Here is a 22,968-nt window from a genome sequence, read left to right on the forward strand (position 1 = left end):
TGTTTCTTGTGAGTGGAGTTGCTTTTAGTTTTTGGTGACTGTGACTTCTTACTGATAGTATTGTAATGCTGCGTGTATTGTGGGTAGAGTTGCTTTTATTGTGTGGTATTTGTGGCTTTATTTATACAGTTATATGCAAACTAAAAGTACAATGAATACGCCTAGAAATATCAATAGTGTGCAGACTATTATAAAAACAAACTTCTCGTCCTTGCTTCTTGGAAAGAAAACAGAAGTAAAAACTGTCGGTAGACCTACGCCAGTGCTTCAAATAATTAGACAAACAAAATACAAAGCCATAGAAGTGACACGAAAATTCAGAATAGGTATCTATAATAGAAATGAATGGATCTGTGGATGCGAAATTACAAACAGTCTGTTTTGTTTTCCATGCTCGGGACAGCTGTTGTGGAAGGAGCTTGGACGAAAACAGGCGTTACGTACCTCGCTCATTTATCTTAGAAAATTAAAAAGCATGGAATATCTAAATCTCACATGAATACAATTTCTTAAGAAAAGAGGACATTCGACAGCAACTCAACAGTGCGTACAGACAAACTGTAGAAAGGCATAATGACCAGGTTATGAAAAATCGTTATGTTCTTTCTAAAAATAATAGACTGCATCAAATTTTGTGGTGCATTTGAATTGGCACTTAGAGGTCACAATGAGTCATCTAAATCAACAAACCCGGGGATTTTTCGAGGTCTCATAAATGTTAGTTCAGAACTCGGCATTGCCCTTAGAGACCACCTCTCGAAAGCCACAGTTTTTAAAGGCACATCGAAGGAAACACAAAACGATTGACTTTCTTGTATGCTAGAAGTGTTAAAAATTAATATTTGAAAAGGAGGTTCAAATATTAATTTTTAACATCAATAATTTCAATACGGAACAATGAAATTTTTATCTTTAAATGCTAGAAGTGTGTCAAGAAAGGGTGAAAAGGGACGTATCAGAAGGGAATTTTGTGTCTATCATTGCCGATGGATCAACTGATATCGCGGCAGTTTCACAGTTAGTAGGCTATTAGTTTTGAGATTGGTTTAGCCAACTGGGAAACCTATGGAAACATTCTGGAGTTTTATAAACCCTTCTATCCATGATGCAGTTTCATTAGCTAAGTGTATGAAAGACGTTTTGATCGGAATTATGGATCACCCCGATAAAATAATTTCACAAAGCTATGATGGGGCAAGTGTAATGAGTGGTCGCAGGTCTTCAAACTTTGTTGCAATAAGATTTTCAATATGCCTATTGTGTTCACTGCTACACTCATCCATTGAATCGAATACTGGCTCGGGCCACTAGTCAAAATACAGACGTTCGGGTATTTTTCTCAGATCTCTGTGACATACCTACTTATTTCTCTAACTCTCCACAACCTCGTGCTTCTAACACTAGGTGGAACTTCAAATCACGAACTGTTGAAGTAAATTTATGAGAACAAGGAGTCTCTCACTGAATGCATAGAAGAAATAGAAAAAACGTCTCGACAAGGTACAACAATGTCACAGGCAAGAGGATTGAGCCTTAAACTAGAACATCCTATATTTCAATGTTTGGCTGTCTGCATTTTATTCAATAATGCCACATGTTGATATTTTATACAACAAATTACAAAAGAGAACATCAGACCAAGTTGAAATTAAAAAGACACTTTATAATCTTGAATGCGTCACAAAAAGTTAGAAACAGTAAAATTGACTCGCTTTCCAATGCATATGATAAAATGATGCAGCCAGTGAAAACACCACGTGCAGATACATGCATCTCCAAGAAAGTGGCAGCCAAGGAAATTTGCGACACAGTTTTTCTCCAGGCCAGTTTTCAGTTCACCAATAATCTTCTTACGGCGAATTTGTTCCATACCGATAGTTTTGAAAAGTATGAAAAGCGGTTCCCATTTGTTACCTTGAAGAAAGTGGGTGAAGTTTATCCTTTTATTGAGGAAAATAAACTTAAAACGGAACTGGAAATTACATAGATGAGAATAGATTTTCGTTCTGTGTCCGGTGCTGTACACCTTCTTCAATTTTTGCTTCAACATATTTTAGGGACCACATAAATGAAATAATAAAATTACTGAAACTGATCATAACAGTTCCGATTACAACATCGGAAGCTGAACGTTGTTTTTCAACGTTGAAGAGGATAAAGACTTTCTTACGTATTTCAATGAGTGAGAAAAGACTGACCGCTCTTGCAATGCTCTCAATTGAGAAGGAATTAGTCAGGGATATGGAGGGGTTTTGACGAATCTGTCATAGACAAATTTACTGCAATAAAATAGATGGACTCTCCATGGACTTCATGTACAAGCAGTCCGCATAGGTGAGTGTATAATTTATTGAAATTATTGTTTCATGACTTAAAATTTAGTTTTGCAGCCTTCTCGAGTAGATCCATAAGCTGTGTTTTGATTTCCAATATTGAACCCACAGAGTCGAGAGTCATCAGCCGCCACTGATACCAGGTGCGTAGAATTGTGGCATGTTCGAATAATGCATTTAATAGCGTAGTTGGTGTGAAATGACAAACGCAGCATTTTATTAATTACGGTCGTATTTCGTCCAATACTTACTCATAGAATTCGATTAGGATGTCAAAGAAGCAAGAAAAAATTCCAAGAACTCCTCCGAAAAGGAAAGTGCGTTTCACATGAAACGGGAGGAAATTTTAATATCAACCTAACTTAACCTTTCTTGTCACGACTTTGGTACGGTTTGCAGACTTAGTCTTTGTGTATTGTTATTGACATATATGTACGTGCAATATATTTGCTTGTGTGTATTACTACAGCATGGTTTCTCTTGTCAAAAGAATACGGTTATAGTAATGTGTATATCAAAATAAAAGCAGAAATATATAACAAGAAATTGAGTGAGGGTGAGAGTATGTGTATTTCCTTAATTCCTCATTAATCTTGAAAACCGACCTAATTATGAATATCTTGGCTGATCATTTATTATCATTTACTCGGGTAAGGGAACCTCCATTATTGATATTTACATTGAGGTAAGTTTGTTGATGATTATGTCTCGTGATTTCAGTATGTTACTAGTCAATTTGGCAGCAGTGGTGAGCCATTAAAAATAGAGAACAGGGCGGCGATATTTGTTTTTTAGTGCATAGCCCTTTACTATTGAAAGAAAGTGAACCACCTTCCAAAAACTCAAGAGTCACCTTGTATTTGAGGCTGTCTTATATTCACGAAATACAGAGAGTTTTTTTTTGCTAGGGGCTTTACGTCGCGCCGACACAGATAGGTCTTATGGCGACGATGGGATAGGAAAAGCCTAGGAGTTGGAAGGAAGCGGCCGTGGCCTTAAGTAAGGTACAGCCCCAGCATTTGCCTGGTGTGAAAATGGGAAACCACGGAAAACCATTTTCAGGGCTGCCGATAGTGGGATTCGAACCTACTATCTCCTGGATGCAAGCTCACAGCCGCGCGCCTCTACGCGCACGGCCAACTCGCCCGGTACACAGAGAGTTTAATATGTATTCTTCTTGTTCTTTGTAGCCTTATTCCGGTTACTTGGGGACCGCCACTTCTTGCGGATTAAACCCAGTTTCACTACTTAGTGCTCTTCCTGACACCAGCCCTGTGTGGACAGTTGTATTCTCTACTGTCGTGGTTTGTCGTGTGATGAAGAACACAAATGCACAGTTCCGGAGCTAGAGGAATTAAACGCCCAGACGTGGTTAACATTCTTGGCACGAACGGGAATAGAACCCGTGCCCCTTGGAACCGAAGGCCATTCAACCAAGGACCTGGACTAATTTTATTAGTTATTGCTTATCTTAAGTAGTCACTGGATATCGGATAAGGCGTGATCAAGAAGTTTCCGTTTGAGCGCGTGGCTGCAGGGGACATGCAACGGGTATATAAGCACGGACATGAAGGCAAAGGGATTAATGTGGCGTTCGTTAAATGCGGTCACGTGAACTATGGCGAAGTTTTTACCAAATGCGTCCAAACAGGACCACCGTGCTGTTCTTCTGTTCTTGGCTGCCGAAGGACAAACACCGGTGGGCATCCATCCGAGAATGAAGACTGTGTATGAGGCAGCATGTCTGTCGAAAATCACCGATGTGGAATGGTCCATCAAGTTCCGTGCGGGTCGCGTTTCGACACAAGACACCAGTCGATCTGGGAGGGCAGCCTCCTCCATTACGGACAACAACAAGCGGACGGTGGTTAAGGCGATAAGGGGGATCGCCGCATAATCCTAATCTCTCCCCATGCGATTATCACGCCTTCGGTCCCCTCAAAAAGGCCTTGAAGTGTCGACGCTTCCTGTCGGACGATAATGAGCAGTAGGCAGTTACGGACTTCTTCACGCAGCAGCACACGGTGTTTTACCACACGGTGATCTCCAACCTGGTGTGTCGGTGGGATGAGTGCCTCTGTGCTCACGGTGATATTACCTGAGTGGCATCGCGATTCCGTCGAACAGAACCTTTTTGATCGCACCTTATATTACTGGATATCCTTGGATCCGTAACATCTGACGTTAGTTAGGAACAAAGGAATGATAGTGTTCATAATAACGGTGCGACCACGATGCCTCTTCAGTTCAGTGTTGCAGAAGCCACAGTACAAACGTGTATGTTTTGAAAACTCGAGCATTTCCCGTCCAGTCTTCCATCAGTCTTCACCTGTGAACATTTAGGTATATTCATCACAATTTGTTTTTTAAAAGAAACCATTTTTCCCTTTATAAAAATAAAATGATCATAGAGATGTCCCATAAAATAACCTCGAAAGAAAATAACTCTGGGTCCATCTTATTCAGTACTAATATTTAGATGCTTAAAATCTTGAACTAATTATTATTCACATTTACAAATCGCACATTTTTTGTTACATATTTCGTCCTTATTGTATAACTTACCCAGCTATTACACTTGATAAAAGTAACTGATACATGATTAAGATATTTTTAAGACTCATGGGACATGGTACATAAAAAGTGCACATACTATTTGTTCGATACATTAAAAACAAACGTTCAATATAAAATCGTCTACAGTGAATTACAGTACCGTACACTACAGTCATTTTAAACTAAACTGTCCAATAACATATTGACTAGATGATTGAAACGTAAACAGTGCATATTAATTGCATTTCCCCTTAAAAACTGTCGTGAACCTGTTGAATGGACATTACCTTATTATGCTATTATGTTATAGGCTCACCAGACACTTCGAAAATCTTTGAACTAAATTTAAAATGTAGAGATAATACCGCCAACACGGAACAACATAAACATTAAGTGAATAAAACTAGTAGTACTTAGAATATAAATCTAAAAAAAAATAGAAGCAAAGAAATAAATGGGAATATGCAATCAAAAACGAAGCAGAAACTAGAGGTCAGTTGACGACATGCAATGAGGTTTCATTCCATCACAGCCTGCACTGTTGCTAGTGTTACACTTCCGTCACACATTTTGTGACGCTAACTTCCATAACGCAGACTTACAGATGGTCCCCAGCCATAAGACACATTTATGTTGTTACATTTTTTTATATCACATAGTACCTTAATTTTCTCCCTCTTACAAGCCACCAATCTCCTGTCCAACAATCACTCTCGCTTCCCCTCTCCTCTCTACGGAATCCAGTAGCAAAGGAGGCTATGATTAAAAAATGCTTGCTTAAAGCTACATGTATCTACCTCAACAACCCCAGCTGACTTGATGCTCTCCAGCCTTACTGATAGACACTAAGAGCCGGTTTACGGCACCTTCCCCTTCGCCCCCTTGTATCTACAATTCTTCCAAAATATTTCGGATAGGTAACTCAGCTGTCTAGAACTGCAGACACATCCTCTGATTCCGCAGATCGGATAGCCATTAGCTAGGGGAGCACACTCCCAAACGTACAAGACATGTTTATGTCAGTACGAGGGATTTTGAAATGGACGTACTGTATGGAATCAGGAAATAGAGGAATATGGAATGAAAATAAGTGTGGGAAGGGTAAGACAGTAGTGATGACGAGAGGTAATAGAGAAGGGAGAGGGAAGACCGTCAGAAGTTGTAAAAAGCTTCAAATATTTGGGGAGTATACTTGCAGAAGATGGGAAAATAAATGAAAAAATTGGAAAGAGAATCCAACAAGACAATGGATTTACCAATGTGTCAGAGGTATAGTTCAGAACCGATATGTCCCAAAGAAATGCAGTAAAATTCTGTACTCGGTGTATTACACAGCAACTTTGACATACGCAGCGGGTACACGTACAACAACAAAATATGATGAAAGCAGAATACAAGCAGCCGAGATGAAATTTCTTAGAGGAATATTTGTGAAGGTACGAAAGGATAAAATCAGAAACATAGAAATGAGAAATCAGACAGAGAATTGGATTCTCTAAATTACAAGTCATGATAGAGACCAGGGGCCTGTTTCACGAAGAACTTTGTAAATTTTCACTTTGCGCTTTTCAGTTCAGATTTCTTCCACCATCGCTTTTTAGATTTGTCTTGTAAAGTGAAAATTAGGAATATTTTCACTTTTCAAGCCTGTCCATCGATGCAGAAATGCGAAGTGCAAAGAAATTATGTGAAATGTTTTCAGGAATCTTGCAATGAGCCGAATCCCTTTTCAGCTGTTAACTAACAATTATCTACGCTAGTTTATTGGCGTAGAATTTGATTTAGAGATATAAACATGTTACGACGAGAGCTTTTAATATCATCAAGTGAGGATAGTGATGAAGAATCCAACAAGAGAATGTACAAAGACAGGATTAATTTTCATAATCTCATTTCGACGAAATTTCATGAGTGTTTTCGTATTACCACAATACAAGCTGACTATATTCTTTAAATAAATAGTCATTTATTGAAACCTGCAGCAAATAAAAGGCAATCCCTTTCGGAAAAAGAACAGATTCTTATATGCTTACATCGGTGAGGAAATGGTGCCCAGCTGCACGGTGTAGTAGCAATGCATGGGACGTCAAAATCAACTATTTTCAGAACTGTTAGTGAAGTTGTAGATGCTGTATTAAATGTAATATTTCCTAACATTATAGTACGTTGTTGGCCTGATAATCCACGTAATATAGCGAAATAATTTCTAATGAATGGTGGCTTTCCTTCTGTGTGTGGGTGTGTTGATGGTATACTCGTTAATTTTTATGTTCCTACAGAGCACGAAGATGTTTATGCTGATAGAAATGGGCATCATTCTCTCAATATTATTTTTAAAGTTGCCCAAAAGGATGTCCCGTTTCTGATTGACAAGTTCTAGCACATCCAACTTCTTGTATTAATCCTTGTTTTACATTATCAAAAATCAAAACTTAAAAACTACCGGAACCAAAATTATATCGACTTCGCGTAAAAAAAAAAAATTAGAATCATGGAGTATTATAAAGTTTGTTCATGGAATAAACTACATCGATTCAATCTTACGCAAAGACTTTCCACTTTGCGAAGAAATTGAAAAGTAATACCGGTACCTAGAACATGGTGGAATAGGAAGGCTTTGTACTTTGCAGTAATTGAAAAGTGCAAAGCGCAAAATTGAAAATTTGCAAAGTTCGTTCGTGGAACAGGCCCCAGTAAGCTGAAATGGTATGGACACTTGATGAGAATGGAAGAGGATTGAGTTCCAAAGCGAGGAGAAAATAATAGGAGGAAAACAACGAGGAAGGCTCAGAAAGATGAAGATGGATACGATGAAGGAGAGAGGAGTGGAGAAGAGAGGAGTAAAAGTAGAACAAATACTGGAGGGAAGACGGGAGTGGTGAAAAGATAGAGAGAGAAATGTGGATGTCCTTGATACACAATCCGACCCAGAAGACAGGAAACTGGAAATGTAGAAGAAGTATTTTGAGCTACAAGAAGGGCCGTTAACGAGGCCAAAGGCTAAGAGCTTGTGACACGGGAAGGAGCAGGAGGGATAGCAGTTTCCCTGCTTTCATATCCTTGAAGACACACACATTACAATTAAGTTGCGGGTGCAGACTTGTCAAATGACAAGCATTGAACTCTTTCCGACAAATTAAGCCGTGCTACCTTAACAAGATAAAATCTAGCCCACATCATGCACAGAAAGCATACACACACAGACCTCCATCTCAACATTACCCTAAACTGAAATGGGCTACGATGAAGACGCTGTTTGACAGACAGTGAATCACCATCAACAGCGCCATATGCCCTCACTCCATATGAACTCTGCGAGAGGTTTGGAATTTAATCCATACCTTTGACACGCGATCTAGTGATGAGAAATTGTACACCGTCACCACTCCTACCATGACGAGCAAGATTCCGATGGTGAAAAGGTTTTCGACCAACGGGACTCGACTGGCTAACCAAGAGTCGGACATCATGCCTAAACGATCATGGCCTACAGGTGGGCTTCCGTATTGACAGGATACGAAGTATCACATGAATCTACAATCTATATATATATAAAATAACTTGTCCTGACTGACTGACTGACTGACTGACTGACTGACTGACTGACTGACTGACTGACTGACTGATTCATCATCGCCGAGCCAAAACTACTGGACATAAAGACATGAAATTTGGGGGATATATTCATATTAAGATGAAGGTGCTCGCTAAGAGAGGATTTTTGGATATTCCATCGCTAAGGGGGTGAAAAGGGGGGTGAAATTTTAAAATGAGTGTATATATATCTCAAAACTTTAAAAGTTTACGGATGTAAAAATTGGTATTTACAATATTCTTTAAAAATAAGGAAGCACGTATTTTTTTCTTTTCAGAAAATCCCAATGGGAGGGGTGAAAAAGGGGTTGAATGCCTTTAATCAGGATACCGGTACTTATATCTCAGAAACTGAAGATATTACAGACTTGAAAATTGGTACTTTTGATCTTTTTTAAAAATAAAGAAACACGTATTTTTTTGTTTTTGAAAAATCCAATTAATGGGAGGATGAAAAGGGGGGCGAAGTCTTAAAATGAGTGCATCTATATCTCAAAACTTTTAAATTTTACAGGTGTAAAAATTGGTATTTAGAATCCTCATTAAAATAAAGAAACACGTGTTTTTTGTTTTCTGAAAATTCCAATGGGATGGGTGAAAAGAGAGTTGAATGCCTTTAATGAGAATACTTATATATCAGAAACTGAAGATATTACAGACCTGAAAATCGGTGTTTGGGATCTTCATTAAATATAAAGAAACGCGTATTTTTTGTTTTTGGAAAATCCAATTAATGGGGGGTGAAAAGGGGGTGAATTTTTAAAATGAGTCTATCTATATCTCAAAACTTTTAAAGTTTACAGATGTAAAAATTGGTATTTAGCATCTCCTTTAGAAATAAAGAAACATGTATATTTCAGAACCTGAGGATATTACAGACCTAAAAGTTGGTATTTGGGATCTACTTTAAAAATAAAGAAACACATTTTTTGGATAATCCAATTAATGGCGGTTAAACAGGAGTGATAAATCGGGGTGAATTTTTTGAAAGACTATATCTACAGAATATCTGAGAAACGTAAAATGTTACAGACGTAAAAGGTGGGTATTTAGAATCTCCTGTAAATGTTAAGAAACATAGGTGATTTGTTTTTGGAAACTCCACTTCAGGGGAACTGAAAAGGGGAGAAATTTTAAAATGAGAATTTCTACAGTATATCTCAAAAAACTTAACATGTTACAGAAGTGAAAAATGGTATTTCGTATCTCTATTGAAAATGAAGAAATGTGTGTTTTTAGTTTTCGTAAATACCACTTGGGTAGAGGTGGGGGTAAATGTGACTGAAAATGGTGTTGAATTCCTTTAATCAGGCTACTGATATCTCAAAAATGAAGATGTTTCATTTGATATTTGGAATCTGCTTTAAAAGTAAACAATCACGTATTCTCGGAAAATCCAATGAAAGGGGGGGGGGTGAAAGAATTGAAAAATTAATTGACTTAATTGTATGAGAATACAAACATCTAATAAAAACTAAAGTTGTTACAGACGTGGAAATTGGTATTTGTATCTCCTTTAAAAACAAAGAAAAACGCGTTTGGGGGGGGGGGAACCATCTTGGGGGGCGGGAGTGAAAAGGAGTTGAATTCCTTTCATGAGGACACATACATCAAAAACTGAAAAAGTTAGAGTCGTGATAATTGGTATTTAGAAGATCCTTTACTATTAAAGAAACAAGTATATTTTGCCGGAAAATTCACTGGGGGTGGGGTAGTGTGAAAGGAAATGAAAAAAGTTAATTATTTGTATGGGGTACTTGTATCTCAAAACTGAAGGTAATAGACGTGAACATTGGTGCTTGGAATCTCCTTTAAACATAAAGTAACACGCCTTCTTTTTTAGGGGGGGGGGGGTAAAAACTTAACGGCAGTGGGGTGTAAAAAGAGGTGAATCCGATTTATTTTACTGTTCATAATCTACCTATCTGCCTGCTGTCATTTCTTGACGGATACAGTACTTTTGCATCCATCTCTTGGCACAGGCCAGAGTAAAGTGTAGCTTCCACCGAAGTCCCAGTCAACATCCATGGCTGTGACAATATGGAAGTTGCTGGGGTTTGGGTAGTGCTGAGTAATGACATTCAGAGCATGACTAGTGCATCTGAGTGTTATGAAAGGTGCTGTTCATAGGGTCAGTCATGCTGCAATAGTACTTTCTGACCCAGTGAGGAAAGCAATGGCAAACTACCTCACTCCTCATCTTGCCTAGTACGCCTCATTTTGGTGCTGCCATTGGTTTTTGGGGTTTCCTCATAACCGCATAACCTTTGGTGATGCTATTTGAGGATCCAACCAGCCTCTGGGCTGATGACCTAACAGACAATCTATCTATACATAATAATTTGACCTGACTGACTGACTGACTGACTGACTGACTGACTGACTGACTGACTGACTGACTGACTGACTGACTGACTGACTGACTGACTGACTGACTGATTCATCATCGCCGAGCCAAAACTACTGCACATAAAGACATGAAATTTGGGGGATATATTCATATTAAGATGTAGGTGCTCGCTAAAAGAGGATTTTTGGATATCCCGTCGCTAAGGGGGTGAAAAGGGGGTGAAATTTTAAAATGAGTGTATCTATATCTCAAAACTTTAAAAGTTTACGGATGTAAAAATTGGTATTTACAATATTCTTTAAAAATAAGGAAGCACGTATTTTTTTCTTTTCAGAAAATCCCAATGGGAGGGGTGAAAAAGGGGTTGAATGCCTTTAATCAGGATACCGGTACTTATATCTCAGAAACTGAAGATATTACAGACTTGAAAATTGGTACTTTTGATCCCTTTTAAAAATAAAGAAACACGTATTTTTTGTTTTTGAAAAATCCAATTAATGGGAGGGTGAAAAGGGGGGCGAAGTTTTAAAATGAGTGCATCTATATCTCAAAACTTTTAAATTTTACAGGTGTAAAAATTGGTACTTAGAATCTTCATAAAAAATAAAGAAACACGTGTTATTTGTTTTCTGAAAATTCCAATGGGAGGGGTGAAAAGGGGGTCAATGTCTTTAACGAGGATACTTATATATCAGAAACTGAAGATATTACAGACCTGAAAATTGGTGTTTGGAATCTCCTTTAAATATAAAGAAACACGTATTTTTGCTTTTTGAAAATCCAATTAATGGGGGGTGAAAAGGGGGTGAATTTTTTAAATCAGTCTATCTATATCTCAAAACTTTTAAAGTTTATAGATGTAAAAATTGGTATTTAGCATCTCCTTTAGAAATAAAGGAACATGTACTTTTTGTTTTCGGAAAATCCAAATAGGAAGGGTGGAAAAGGGTGAAAAAGGGGTTGAATGCCTTTAATGAGGCTACTTATATTTCAGAACCTGAAGATATTACAGACCTGAAAATTGGTATTTCGGATCTACTTTAAAAATAAAGAAACAGGTATTTTTTCGTTTTTGGAAAATCCAAATAATGGGGGTTGAAAAGGGGGGTGAATTTTTAAAATGAGTGCGTCTACACTTTAAAACTTTAAAAGTTTACAGATGTAAAAATTGGTATTTAGAATCTCCTTTAAGAATAAAGGAACACGTATTTTTTTGGTCTTTTTAAATCCCAATAGGAGGGATGTAAAAGGGTGAATAATGGGTTGAATGCATTTATTGAGGATACATATATCTCAGAAACTGAAGATATTACAGAACTGAAAATTTGTATATGGGATCTCCTTTAAAAATAAAGAAACACATTTTTTTTTGATAATCCAATTAATGGCGGTTAAACAGGAGTGATAAATCGGGGTGAATTTTTTGAAAGACTATATCTACAGAATATCTGAGAAACGTAAAATGTTACAGACGTAAAAGGTGGGTATTTAGAATCTCCTGTAAATGTTAAGAAACATAGGTGATTTGTTTTTGGAAACTCCACTTCAGGGGAACTGAAAAGGGGAGAAATTTTAAAATGAGAATTTCTACAGTATATCTCAAAAAACTTAACATGTTACAGAAGTGAAAAATGGTATTTCGTATCTCTATTGAAAATGAAGAAATGTGTATTTTTAGTTTTCGTAAATACCACTTGGGTAGAGGTGGGGGTAAATGTGACTGAAAATGGTGTTGAATTCCTTTAATCAGGCTACTGATATCTCAAAAATGAAGATGTTTCATTTGATATTTGGAATCTGCTTTAAAAGTAAACAATCACGTATTCTCGGAAAATCCAATGAAAAGGGGGGGGGGGGTGAAAGAATTGAAAAATTAATTGACTTAATTGTATGAGAATACAAACATCTAATAAAAACTAAAATTGTTACAGACGTGGAAATTGGTATTTGTATCTCCTTTAAAAACAAAGAAAAACGCGTTTGGGGGGGAACCATCTTGGGGGGGCGGGAGTGAAAAGGAGCTGAATTCCTTTCATGAGGACACATACATCCCGTAGCTAAGGAGGTGAAAAGCGAGGTGAAATTTTAAAATGAGTGTACCTATATCTCAAAACTTTAAAAGTTTACAGATGTAAAAGTCGGTTTTTTGAATCTCCTTTAAAAATAAGGATATACGTATTTTTTTGTTTTCGGAAAATCCCAACAGGAGGGCTGAAAAAGGGTGAAAGAAGGGTTGAATACCTTTAATGAGGATACTTATATCTCAGAAACTAAAGATATTATAGACCTGAAAATTGGCATTTCGGATCTCTTTTGAAAATAAAGAAACACGTATTTTTTTGTTTTAGGAAAATCCAATTAATGTGGGGGTGTGAAAAGGGGGAGAATATTTCAAATGAGTATATCTATATCTCAAAACGTTTAAAGTTTACGGATGTAAAAATTGGTATTTGGGATCCCCTTTAAAAATAAAGAAACACATATTTTTTGTTTTCGGAAAATCCCAATAGGATGGGCGAAAATGGATTGAATGCCTTAAATGAGGATACTTATATCTCAGAAACAGAAGATATTACAGACCTGAAAATTTGTATTTAAAAACTGCTTAAAAAATAAAGAAAAACGTTTTTGTTTTTGGAAAATCCAATTAATAGTGGTTAAACAGGAGTTACAAATTGGGGTGAATTTTTAGAAAGACTATACTGTAGATATATCTCAGAAAGGTAAAATTTTACAGACGTAAAAATTGGCACTTGGAATCTCATGTAAAAGTAAAGAAACATATGTGATTTGTTCTTGGAAACTCCAATTAAGGGGATCTAAAAAGGGGGTGAAATTTTAAAATGAGCATTTCTACAGTAGGCCTATATCTCAAAAACTTAACATGTTACCGAAGTAGAAAGTATTTTTTATCTCTATTAAAATAAAGAAACATGTATTTTTGTTTTCTGAAAAACCACTTGGGTGGAGGGGTAAAATGTAACTGAAAATGGGGTTGAAATATTTTAATTAGGATACTGATGTCTTAAAAGCTGAAGGTGTTACAGACGTGAAATTTGGTATTTGGAACCTCCCTTAAAAATGAAGAATTACGTACTTTTTGTTTTCGGAAATCCACCTAAGTGGGGGGAATTGAAATATTAGTTGAATTATTTGTATGATGATACTATTATCTCAAAAGAAATATTTTTACAGACGTGAAAATTAGTATTTGCAGTCTGCTTTAAAATTAAAAAAACACGTATTCTTCGAAAATCCAATGAAATGGGGGGGAAGGGAAAGAATTGAAAGATTAATTGAATTAATTGTATGAGGATACTTACACCTCATAAAAAGTAAAGGTGTTACAGACGTGAAAATTGGTATTTGGGTCTCCTTTAAAAACAAAGAAAACATCGTTTTGGGGGAAATCATCTTGGGGGGCGGGGGTGAAAAGGAGTCGAATTCCTTTTATGAAGACACATTTCTCAAAAACTGAAGATGTTAGAGTCGTGATAATTGGTAATTAGAAGTCACTTTACCATTAAAGAAACAAGTATATTTTGCCGGAAATTTCACTTGGGGGGGGGGGGGGTGAAAGGAGGTGAATAAAAGTGAATTCTGTTGATGGGGATGCTTATATCTCAGAACTGAAGGTAAGAAACGTGAACATTGGTATTTGGAATCTCCTTTAAACATAAAGAAACACGCCTTCTTTCTTTGAGGGAGAGGTTAAATCAATTTAACGGCGGTGGGGTGAAAAAGGAGTTGAGACCAATTGATTTTACTGTTCATAATGTACTTATTCTGATCACAAAGTGATCAATTTTAATCTTCCCTGGGTTCGTTTTCAAGGGCCATCTTTTCCTTTGGAGGACATAAAGTTAGATTACAGTAGATTCTCCTGGCATATAAATAAAAATGTTAACACATTTGAAGTAAACGATAGGAATGATATTGACCGTGCAATTGTTCACCTCTATAATAAGGTCAATAATGCACGCATGTATATCATTCGTGTCGCCAGAAATCTCCCGCACTTGCCTACGCGCGATGATGGTGCTGGTCACATTGTCAGCAATGACAATGGCAGCAGATGTAATTTACCACCAAGTAGCGGTCTTGCATCTTACTGTGGGATCCAGAACATCAATAATAATAATAATAATAATAATAATAATAATAATAATAATAATGTTCTGGACCGTCGTCAAAACGTGCGAGGCGCGCTGGAAACAGGTCCTGGCCGAGTAATGACTACGAATGCAGTCCGGCTGCGGGTTCAGTACCACCAAGGCACCCAAGATGTCACCACGCCGGATCTCCTCAAGGATTTGATCCATATTAAAAATGCTTATAGGAAAGGATGGCAAAGATTTAAGGGCCCAACTAACCGGGTGGAATATCTGGACCTAGCCCGGGAAGTAAGAAATCGATTGCTGGAAAGAAAGATTGAAGAATGGGAGGAATTTTGCCGTAATCGCTCAGAAAACGAGTCAGATCGTTAATTTTGACGGATTCTATCACATCGCGAATTTCGGCGGATTATTTTATATAAAACGTTAAGCATTCAATTATAAATTTCCGTATAATACCGTAGCGAAGCACGGGTATCTTGCTAGTTTTATATAAAACGTTAAGCATTCATTTATAAATTTCAGTATAATACCGTAGCGAAGCACGGGTATCTTGCTAGTCTATACATATAAAACTAGCTTCGCTACGGGACTCTCAGAAAGACTGACTTTGTGGTTTTCCTAACTGAAGTCAACATAGGTCATTACAAGAACGTCAGTAGGAATGTAGCGATTAAAAGCAATGTTATCACATAAAATATTCGATCAAATGGAAAACCGCACATGTTCTCACTTTTGACGAACAGTACTACGGTGCCGATGTAACAAAACAAAGTTCCAAAGCTGGAATTACCAGGCCGCAGACTGCCGTAAACACTGCCATTATTATGTTAAATATGCACACTGATCATTCCAATCTGTGCCTCAGAGTGGGAATTGAATAGCTCGAATGCTATGATGAACCAGTGTGTTACGTACCAGTAGTTCGAGAAAATTTATGAAACAGACGAATGGCATGCAAAAGAAGAAAGTTACATAACTCCCCAGATACTTCCCGCAAACATTCAGGCAGGCTGTGTCGGTGCGACGTAAAGCCCCTAGCAAAAAAGAAAAAAAAAAAAGGTTCATACATTTTCTGATACCGTACTGCTGGTACGTAACACACCGGTTCATCATAGTATTCCAGCTATTCGATCCCTACTCTGACGCACTGTTTTTGAATGAGCAGTGCGTACACTTAAGGCAGAGACTCACTTACTGTTAGTAGTAGTAGTAGTAGTAGTAGTAGTAGTAGTAGTAGTAGTAGGTCCTGGTCTAGAATTACAATTTAGGCATATCCCAAATTATAGCACCACAATTCACTAAATAACTCAAAATTCAACCCTGAAAAGAGCCGTTTCTTAAAAAGAGCTTCTTCCTTTTCACTTTTATGTAAGTCTACATTCATTTTATTTCACATTAGCAGTGAAGACGGCGTTTCTTCTCTGGCTTGGAGGAAAAATTTGTCTCCAAGTCAGATAGATTTTTCCGCCGCCAGTAAAGTGAATTGAGATTTTCCGACTCCTCGGTAACTCCTAGACCACAGATTTCCGCCCACCCCCCACCCCCTTCCAAAAAAAAGACGAAGAGTGTTGACGGATCACGGCTGTCTACGGCCTGGTCATTCCAGCTATGGATCTTTGGACTGTTAGATCGCAACGTTGTACTGTTCGTTAAAAGTGAGAAAATGTGTGATTTTTCATTTGATCGAGTATTTCATGCGAAAATATTGCTTTCACTCGCACCATCCTAATGACTCACTGTAATGGCCTATGTTAATTTCAGTTGGGAAAACCACTAAGACAGTATTTCTGAGTACGTAAGCTGGCAGGTGGAGAGTGAGTATCTACCGTTATAATGAAAATCCCCAACCTGATTGTGTTTGATGGTAGTCAAGCGGGCCTACCATTACAATGAAATTCCATTACCCAGTCTCCAAATGAGAAAAGGGGTTTGGTGATTTCTCCGTCGCGTGTCTAGGGTAACGTTAAGATCTAGGCAATTTAATACAGTCTTGCTCACAACGTGTACACTACCTAACCTACAATTCCGTATGCAATGTAGAATTCCGTAGCGAAGCACGGTTACATCAGGTAGTTTATATATATAAAATAAAAGTTTTTGTCTGTACATTGCTCAAAATTTTAAAAGAATGGCGTTTCTGTATCGGACATATCTATTGTAGCAAGGAAATATCTGTCTGTCTGTCTGTCTGTCTGTCTGTCTGTCTGTCTGTCTGTCTGTCTGTCTGTCTGTCTGTCTGTCTGTCTGTCTGTCTGTCTGTCTGTCTGTCTGTCCGTCTGTCTGTCTGTCTGTCTGTCTGTCTGTCTGTCTGTACACGCATCACGAGAAAACGGCTGAAGAGAATTTAATGAAAATCGGCATGTAAAGTCCGGGAATAAGTCACTACAATGTAGGCCATAAATAATCTTTTTTACGCTGAGAGAAATGGTAGTTTAGGGGAAGGCCTAAAATTTATTTCTCAAATATTTATGTTAGTAGTGGTCATATCTTAGTGAAAATCGGTATGTAAAGTCCGGAAATAAGTCGCTACAACCTAAGCCATAAATAATCTTCTTCACGCTGAGATAAATTGTAGTTTATGGGAAGGCCTAAAATTTAATTCTTAAATATTTATGTTATTCGTCCTATATTAATGAAAATCGGTATACAAAGTCGGGGAATAAGTCGCTACAATCAAGGCAATAAATAATTTTATTCACGCTGAGTGAAATGGCAGTTTAGGGGAAGGCCTAAAATTGAATTATCAAATATTTGTGTTATAAGTGGTCCTATTGACAAATAGTATATTACCAAATCATATATTATTAAATTTCCGATTATTTATGTCTTATACATTTTTACTGTACCGTCTATAACAACGGAGATATTCATGAATTTGGATTGTTGTTGCTAAGTCCATATCAGCGCCGCCACGAGAAAATGGTTAAACAGAATTTAACGAAAATCGGTATGTAAAGTCGAGGAATAAGGAACTACAGTCTACGCTATAATCAATTTTATAAGACTCTCTAATATTACAGAGTCAAAAGAAAACTGAATGTGAAGGCCTACAATACAGAAAGCTCATAACATTGATGAATGATAACATTACATTGACCATTGTTTGTTGTGATGGTTTTGTGTCTCTGTTGCCGCTCATCTCCGATAGAGCATACCAAGTTTCCTTTATTTGCTTTACGTTGCGCCGACACAGATAGGAGTCATGGCGACGATGGGAAAGGAAAGGGCTAGGGGTGGGAAGGAAGCGGCTCTGGCCTTAATTGCGTTAGAGCCCCACCATATGCCTGGTGTGAAAATAGGAGACCACGGAAAACCATCTTCAGGGCTGTCGACAGTGGAGTTCGAACCCACTACCTCCCGGATGCAAGCACACAGCTGCGTGCCCTTAACCGCACGGCCAACTCGCCCAGTCGTGCTGAAAATAACAGTCTGCCTGAATACTGGCGAGATGTAGCTGGGGAGTTTGATAACTTTCTTCTTTAGCATGCCGTTCCTATGGTTCATAAATTTTCTGATACTACTGGTACGTAACAAACTGGTTCATCATAGCATTCGAGTTATTCAATCCCTACTCTGAGGCACTGATTGGAATGAGCAGTGTGCATATTTAACGGAATAATGGCAGAGGATTGTTCACTGCTGTCTGCGGTCTGGTCATTCCAGCACTGGGACTTTGGACTGTTAGATCGGCACCGTAGTACTGCTCGTTAAAAGTGAGAAAATGTGCGGTTTTTCTTTTGATCGAGTATTTTATATAACATTGCTTTTAATCGCTACATTCCTACTGACAACTTCAGGTAGGAAAACCACAAAGACAGTCTTTTTGAGAATCCGGTAGCGAAGCACGGGTACATCAGCTAGTAAATTAATACAATGAAAATATTCTGCCTTAGTGAATACAAATTAGGTCTTAGAGAATTGTAAGAATTGAGGTGCTGAGATCAAAAACGGGACATGTCACTGAATAGTAGTTTCGAGATACATCAATTTTTGTATATAATTCTGTATAATAATATTCCTACACGCCATAGTTAACCCTATACGCTCAAACACGTAAACAAACGTGTGCTGCAACAGAACTAAAAGACTACTAAGAAAGTCAACCCCAAGATTGATTGATTGATTGATTGATTGATTGATTGATTGATTGATTGATTGATTGATTGATTGATTGATTGATTGATTGATTGATTGATTGATTGATTGATTGATTGATTGATTGATTGATTGATTGATTGATTGATTGATTGATTGATTGATTGATTGATTGATTGATTGATTGATTGATTGATTGATTGATTGATTGATTGATTGATTGATTGATTGATATCGGGGTTCTCAATCGAGTTGGGGAGGTTTCATTATAATGACAGGCTCCCCCTTTCCTACTAGCGGTCACATTCGACTTGGGGAGTTCTCATTATAAAAGTTTCACCAGAAGGGTTTGCTCCAGAAGGGGCCTAAAGCATAAAGCTCTATGTATCCTTCTTATGGTTGCTTTTACACGAAAATAGCTCGTGGCGAATTCTTGTTCGATATCATCAAGAACAGAATTAGAGGAAAGTTAGAACACTATACCGATAATGACCACCTCTTACAAACACGTCTATAACATACAACCGGGCGAGTTGGCCGTGCGGTTAGGGGCGCGCAGCTGTGAGCTTGCATCCGGGAGATAGTGGGTTCAATGGTTTTTCGTGGTTTCCCATTTTCACACCAGGCAAATGCTGGGGCTGAACCTTAACTAATGTCACGGCCGTTTCCTTCCAACTCCTGGGCCTTTCCTACCTCATCGTAGCCATAACACCTATCTGTGTTGGTGCGATGTAAAGCAAACTGCAAATATATATAATTTCCATTATTATTGCTTCACTGTATGCATCTGTTACTTATGTCAATAATAAATGGTTACTACACTGCCTGATAAAAATTTTTAAGCTTCCACACGGATGACCATCATCTGCGAATATGGCGGTGACCTGAGGAAAGGTCCCATTCTTCAAATGTTTTGGAGAGGCATTGCGGTGTGGGGAGCCATCATATCACGGCTAGTAGGGATTGAGGGAACTCTGATGACACAACGGTACGTCAAGGACATCCTGCGTCCTCGTGTGTTACCACTCATGCAACAGTATCATGGTACCATTTTTCAACAGGACAATGCTCGTCCACACACGGCACGTGTCTCTATGAACGGTATGCGTGATGTTGAGGTACTCCCGTGGCCAGCAAGATCCCCAGATCTGTCTCCAATAGAAAATGCGTGGGACCAGCTCGGACGTCAACTCCGTTCTAGTGCCAGTATCCAGCATATCAATGACCAGTTACAACAGTTGTGGGACAGCTTGCCTCAGGAGAAGATATAACGGCTTTATGACACCCTTCCCAACTGAACAAGTGCATGCATCCAGTCCAGAGGGGGGGGGGGGCAACGTCATGTTGATAAGTGGGCTCGAACTGCGAAGTTCTTTGTAAATTTGACTCAATTTCGTAATCACTGAAATAACGTCACACGCCTTCTCAACACGCGAAGTTTCACTTAGTTTCGTCTTCCCCTTCTGGGCGCTTCCACCATTTTTATTTTCCACAACACCGTACAATTTCAGCATCATTTTTATATGAGAACAGCCTCAGATTTTTACTTTTATTGAGCAGATTTTAATTTTGTTGATGAACCCACATTTTTATAAATGACCTCTGTTTTGTATTTTTATTAATGATCGCACACTTTCTATATTTGTGAATTACACCAGATTTTTTATTTTGTGAAAGACCACAAATTTTGTTTTTGTGATTGAGGCCAGATTTTTTATATATGTAAATGGATGGACAAAGATTTGTTTAGTTTTGTGAATGACGAGAGATTATTATTTTTGTGAATTACCGCAGATTATTTTTGGATAACAAAAAGACTTTTAATGACCTCAGATTTTTATTTTTGTGAATGACCCTAGATCTTTTATTTTTATGAATAACCCCAAATTTTATTGTTTGTGAATGATCAAAGATTTTTATTAATGATACCTGATTTTTATTTTGTGAATGGCCATGGATTTTTAATTTCATTAATGACCACATACTTTATTTCTTGTGAATGACCCTGTATTTTTTATTTTTGTGAATGACACCAGATTTTGCATTTTTAGGAGTGACCAGATAATTTTTTATTTTATGGATAACCATAGATTTTTAGAAACGAACCATAATTTTATTTTGTGAATGACCACAGATTTCTAATTTTGTTAATGACCCTAGATGTTTACTTTTGTAAATGATCCCAAATTTTTATTTTCATATATAACCACATGTTTTTACTTTTGTGAATGATCCTAGAAATTTCTTTTTTGTGAATGACCCCCATTTCTTATTTTGTGGGTCATCCCAGACTTTTATTTCTGTAGACATTAACAGTGGAAGAATATGTTACTTACCTGTGTAGTTCATTTCTTGACCTAGTCCACCGACAATTGTCTAAAAGAGCCTTCAAACCCAAACATGTCATGAAATGATTTGGGTTTTCCCGGTCGTTTTGCCTCATCCACCAATAGCTTGTCATCTGCTAAATACCAGTCACGGAACTCAATGAGCTTCTTCTTCCAGGACTCTGTGCGGAAAAAAATACTCTCCATTAGAATCAACCAGCCTATTCCTCGGTTATTGAACAAAGTAAATATTGATATACAATCAATCAATCAATCAATCAATCAATCAATCAATCAATCAATCAATCAATCAATCAATCAATCAATCAATCAATCAATCAGCCAACACGGGTGTGCATTTACTATCGTGAAAGGAGTATAGATACTGGAGTTCATACGTTACTAAAAAAGTTATCCTTCGTCCCACATAGAAACAAGCTACACTAAAATTTAGCTAATTTTATTCTACGTTGTTTTATGTGTTGTACACATTTTTATCGTACCCGGCTAAAATTTTAACGCAACCACAGCTGAACAGCTCTACCCCAGACTCTGCCCTACCCTTTTTAACACCCGTCAAGTACACTTTATAATCTCCTATCTCTTCCTCGTTATCTCCTCTTACCCGAATATCACTTACTCATAGCACATCCAGACGCATACACTTTGCTCACTCAGCCAGTTCTACTTTCTTTCTTCCATAAGCCCCATTAATATTGATAGCACCCCATCGAATTCCATTTCCTTCTCCAAGGTGTTGCCACTTTTTTTTTCACTTACAACGGGGCGCTCACTTTGAAAATTCATATGTTTAAAAGTATTGATCTGATCGTTGCCAAACTTTAATAGATCTTAAATAAACTTATTATTGAATTCTACACTTTTTATTTCATGTGATATTTTTGAAAAAAAATGTTGTAAATTTTGTGAAACAACATTTTCTCATTACTGGGTGAGCATTGCCGTAAACAATTCGGCTTGTTATTAAGCTCATGAGAATGTCAGGCTAAAATTAATACTGCCTTTCACCTGCGTGCAATTGTTGATTTTATACTGATTTATATTTAATTGGGTGGTTGTGTGAGAGGAAAACAGCCTACTGGCCGGCGAGAACAATGCACCTGGCCCTGGAATCCTTAGCGACGTTGCCGGGTTGAACATACTGGGCGTTCCCTGCTGTACGATAAGTGGATGTTAATTGTTTCGTCAGTTGTTTAAAAACTTTATTGGACTAGGGCTGTTGCCCAGCTTGGAAATGTTCATAGAAGTTGGAAATGCATGAAACATCTTGGAAATATAAAGAAATGGCTTCCACTATAACGAACAAAATAAAGAATATCCCACCTAGTCAAGCAGCTCGTCTTCTTACTCCCAAGTCTTCCCTACACAAATAGCACAACGTGTTCGTAACACTACTTCTTTGTTGGAAATGACCCAGAATAAAATGTGAAGTAATAAGGAGATATACCAAAACATAGAAAATATAACAGGAACAATAAGAATAAGTAGTTAGTGGGATGTAAAGCCAATAACATTATTAGTAAAGAAACAATAAGAGAAAGGAGATTGGTATTTTTTGTACATATCCATAGAAT

At 37.6% G+C, this 22,968-nt stretch overlaps 1 protein-coding gene across 2 annotated transcripts in view; it reads right to left on the minus strand.

Annotated features, from left to right (window-relative positions):
- Positions 1-1,559: 1,559 nt before the first annotated feature.
- Positions 1,560-22,968, minus strand: part of LOC136873280 (alpha-tocopherol transfer protein-like) — a 145,188-nt gene continuing 123,779 nt past the window's right edge. For both annotated transcript variants that reach the window (XM_067146692.2, XM_067146694.2), the window contains 2 exons: positions 21,383-21,555; positions 1,560-4,662 (listed from right to left, as the gene is read on the minus strand). In XM_067146692.2, coding sequence (XP_067002793.2) covers positions 21,404-21,555 — 152 coding nt within the window. In that variant the 3' untranslated portion in view covers positions 1,560-4,662; positions 21,383-21,403. The remainder of the gene's footprint in view (positions 4,663-21,382; positions 21,556-22,968) is intronic.

Source organism: Anabrus simplex, chromosome 1, assembly GCF_040414725.1.
Source record: "Anabrus simplex isolate iqAnaSimp1 chromosome 1, ASM4041472v1, whole genome shotgun sequence".
Taxonomy (NCBI): Eukaryota; Metazoa; Arthropoda; class Insecta; order Orthoptera; family Tettigoniidae; genus Anabrus; species Anabrus simplex.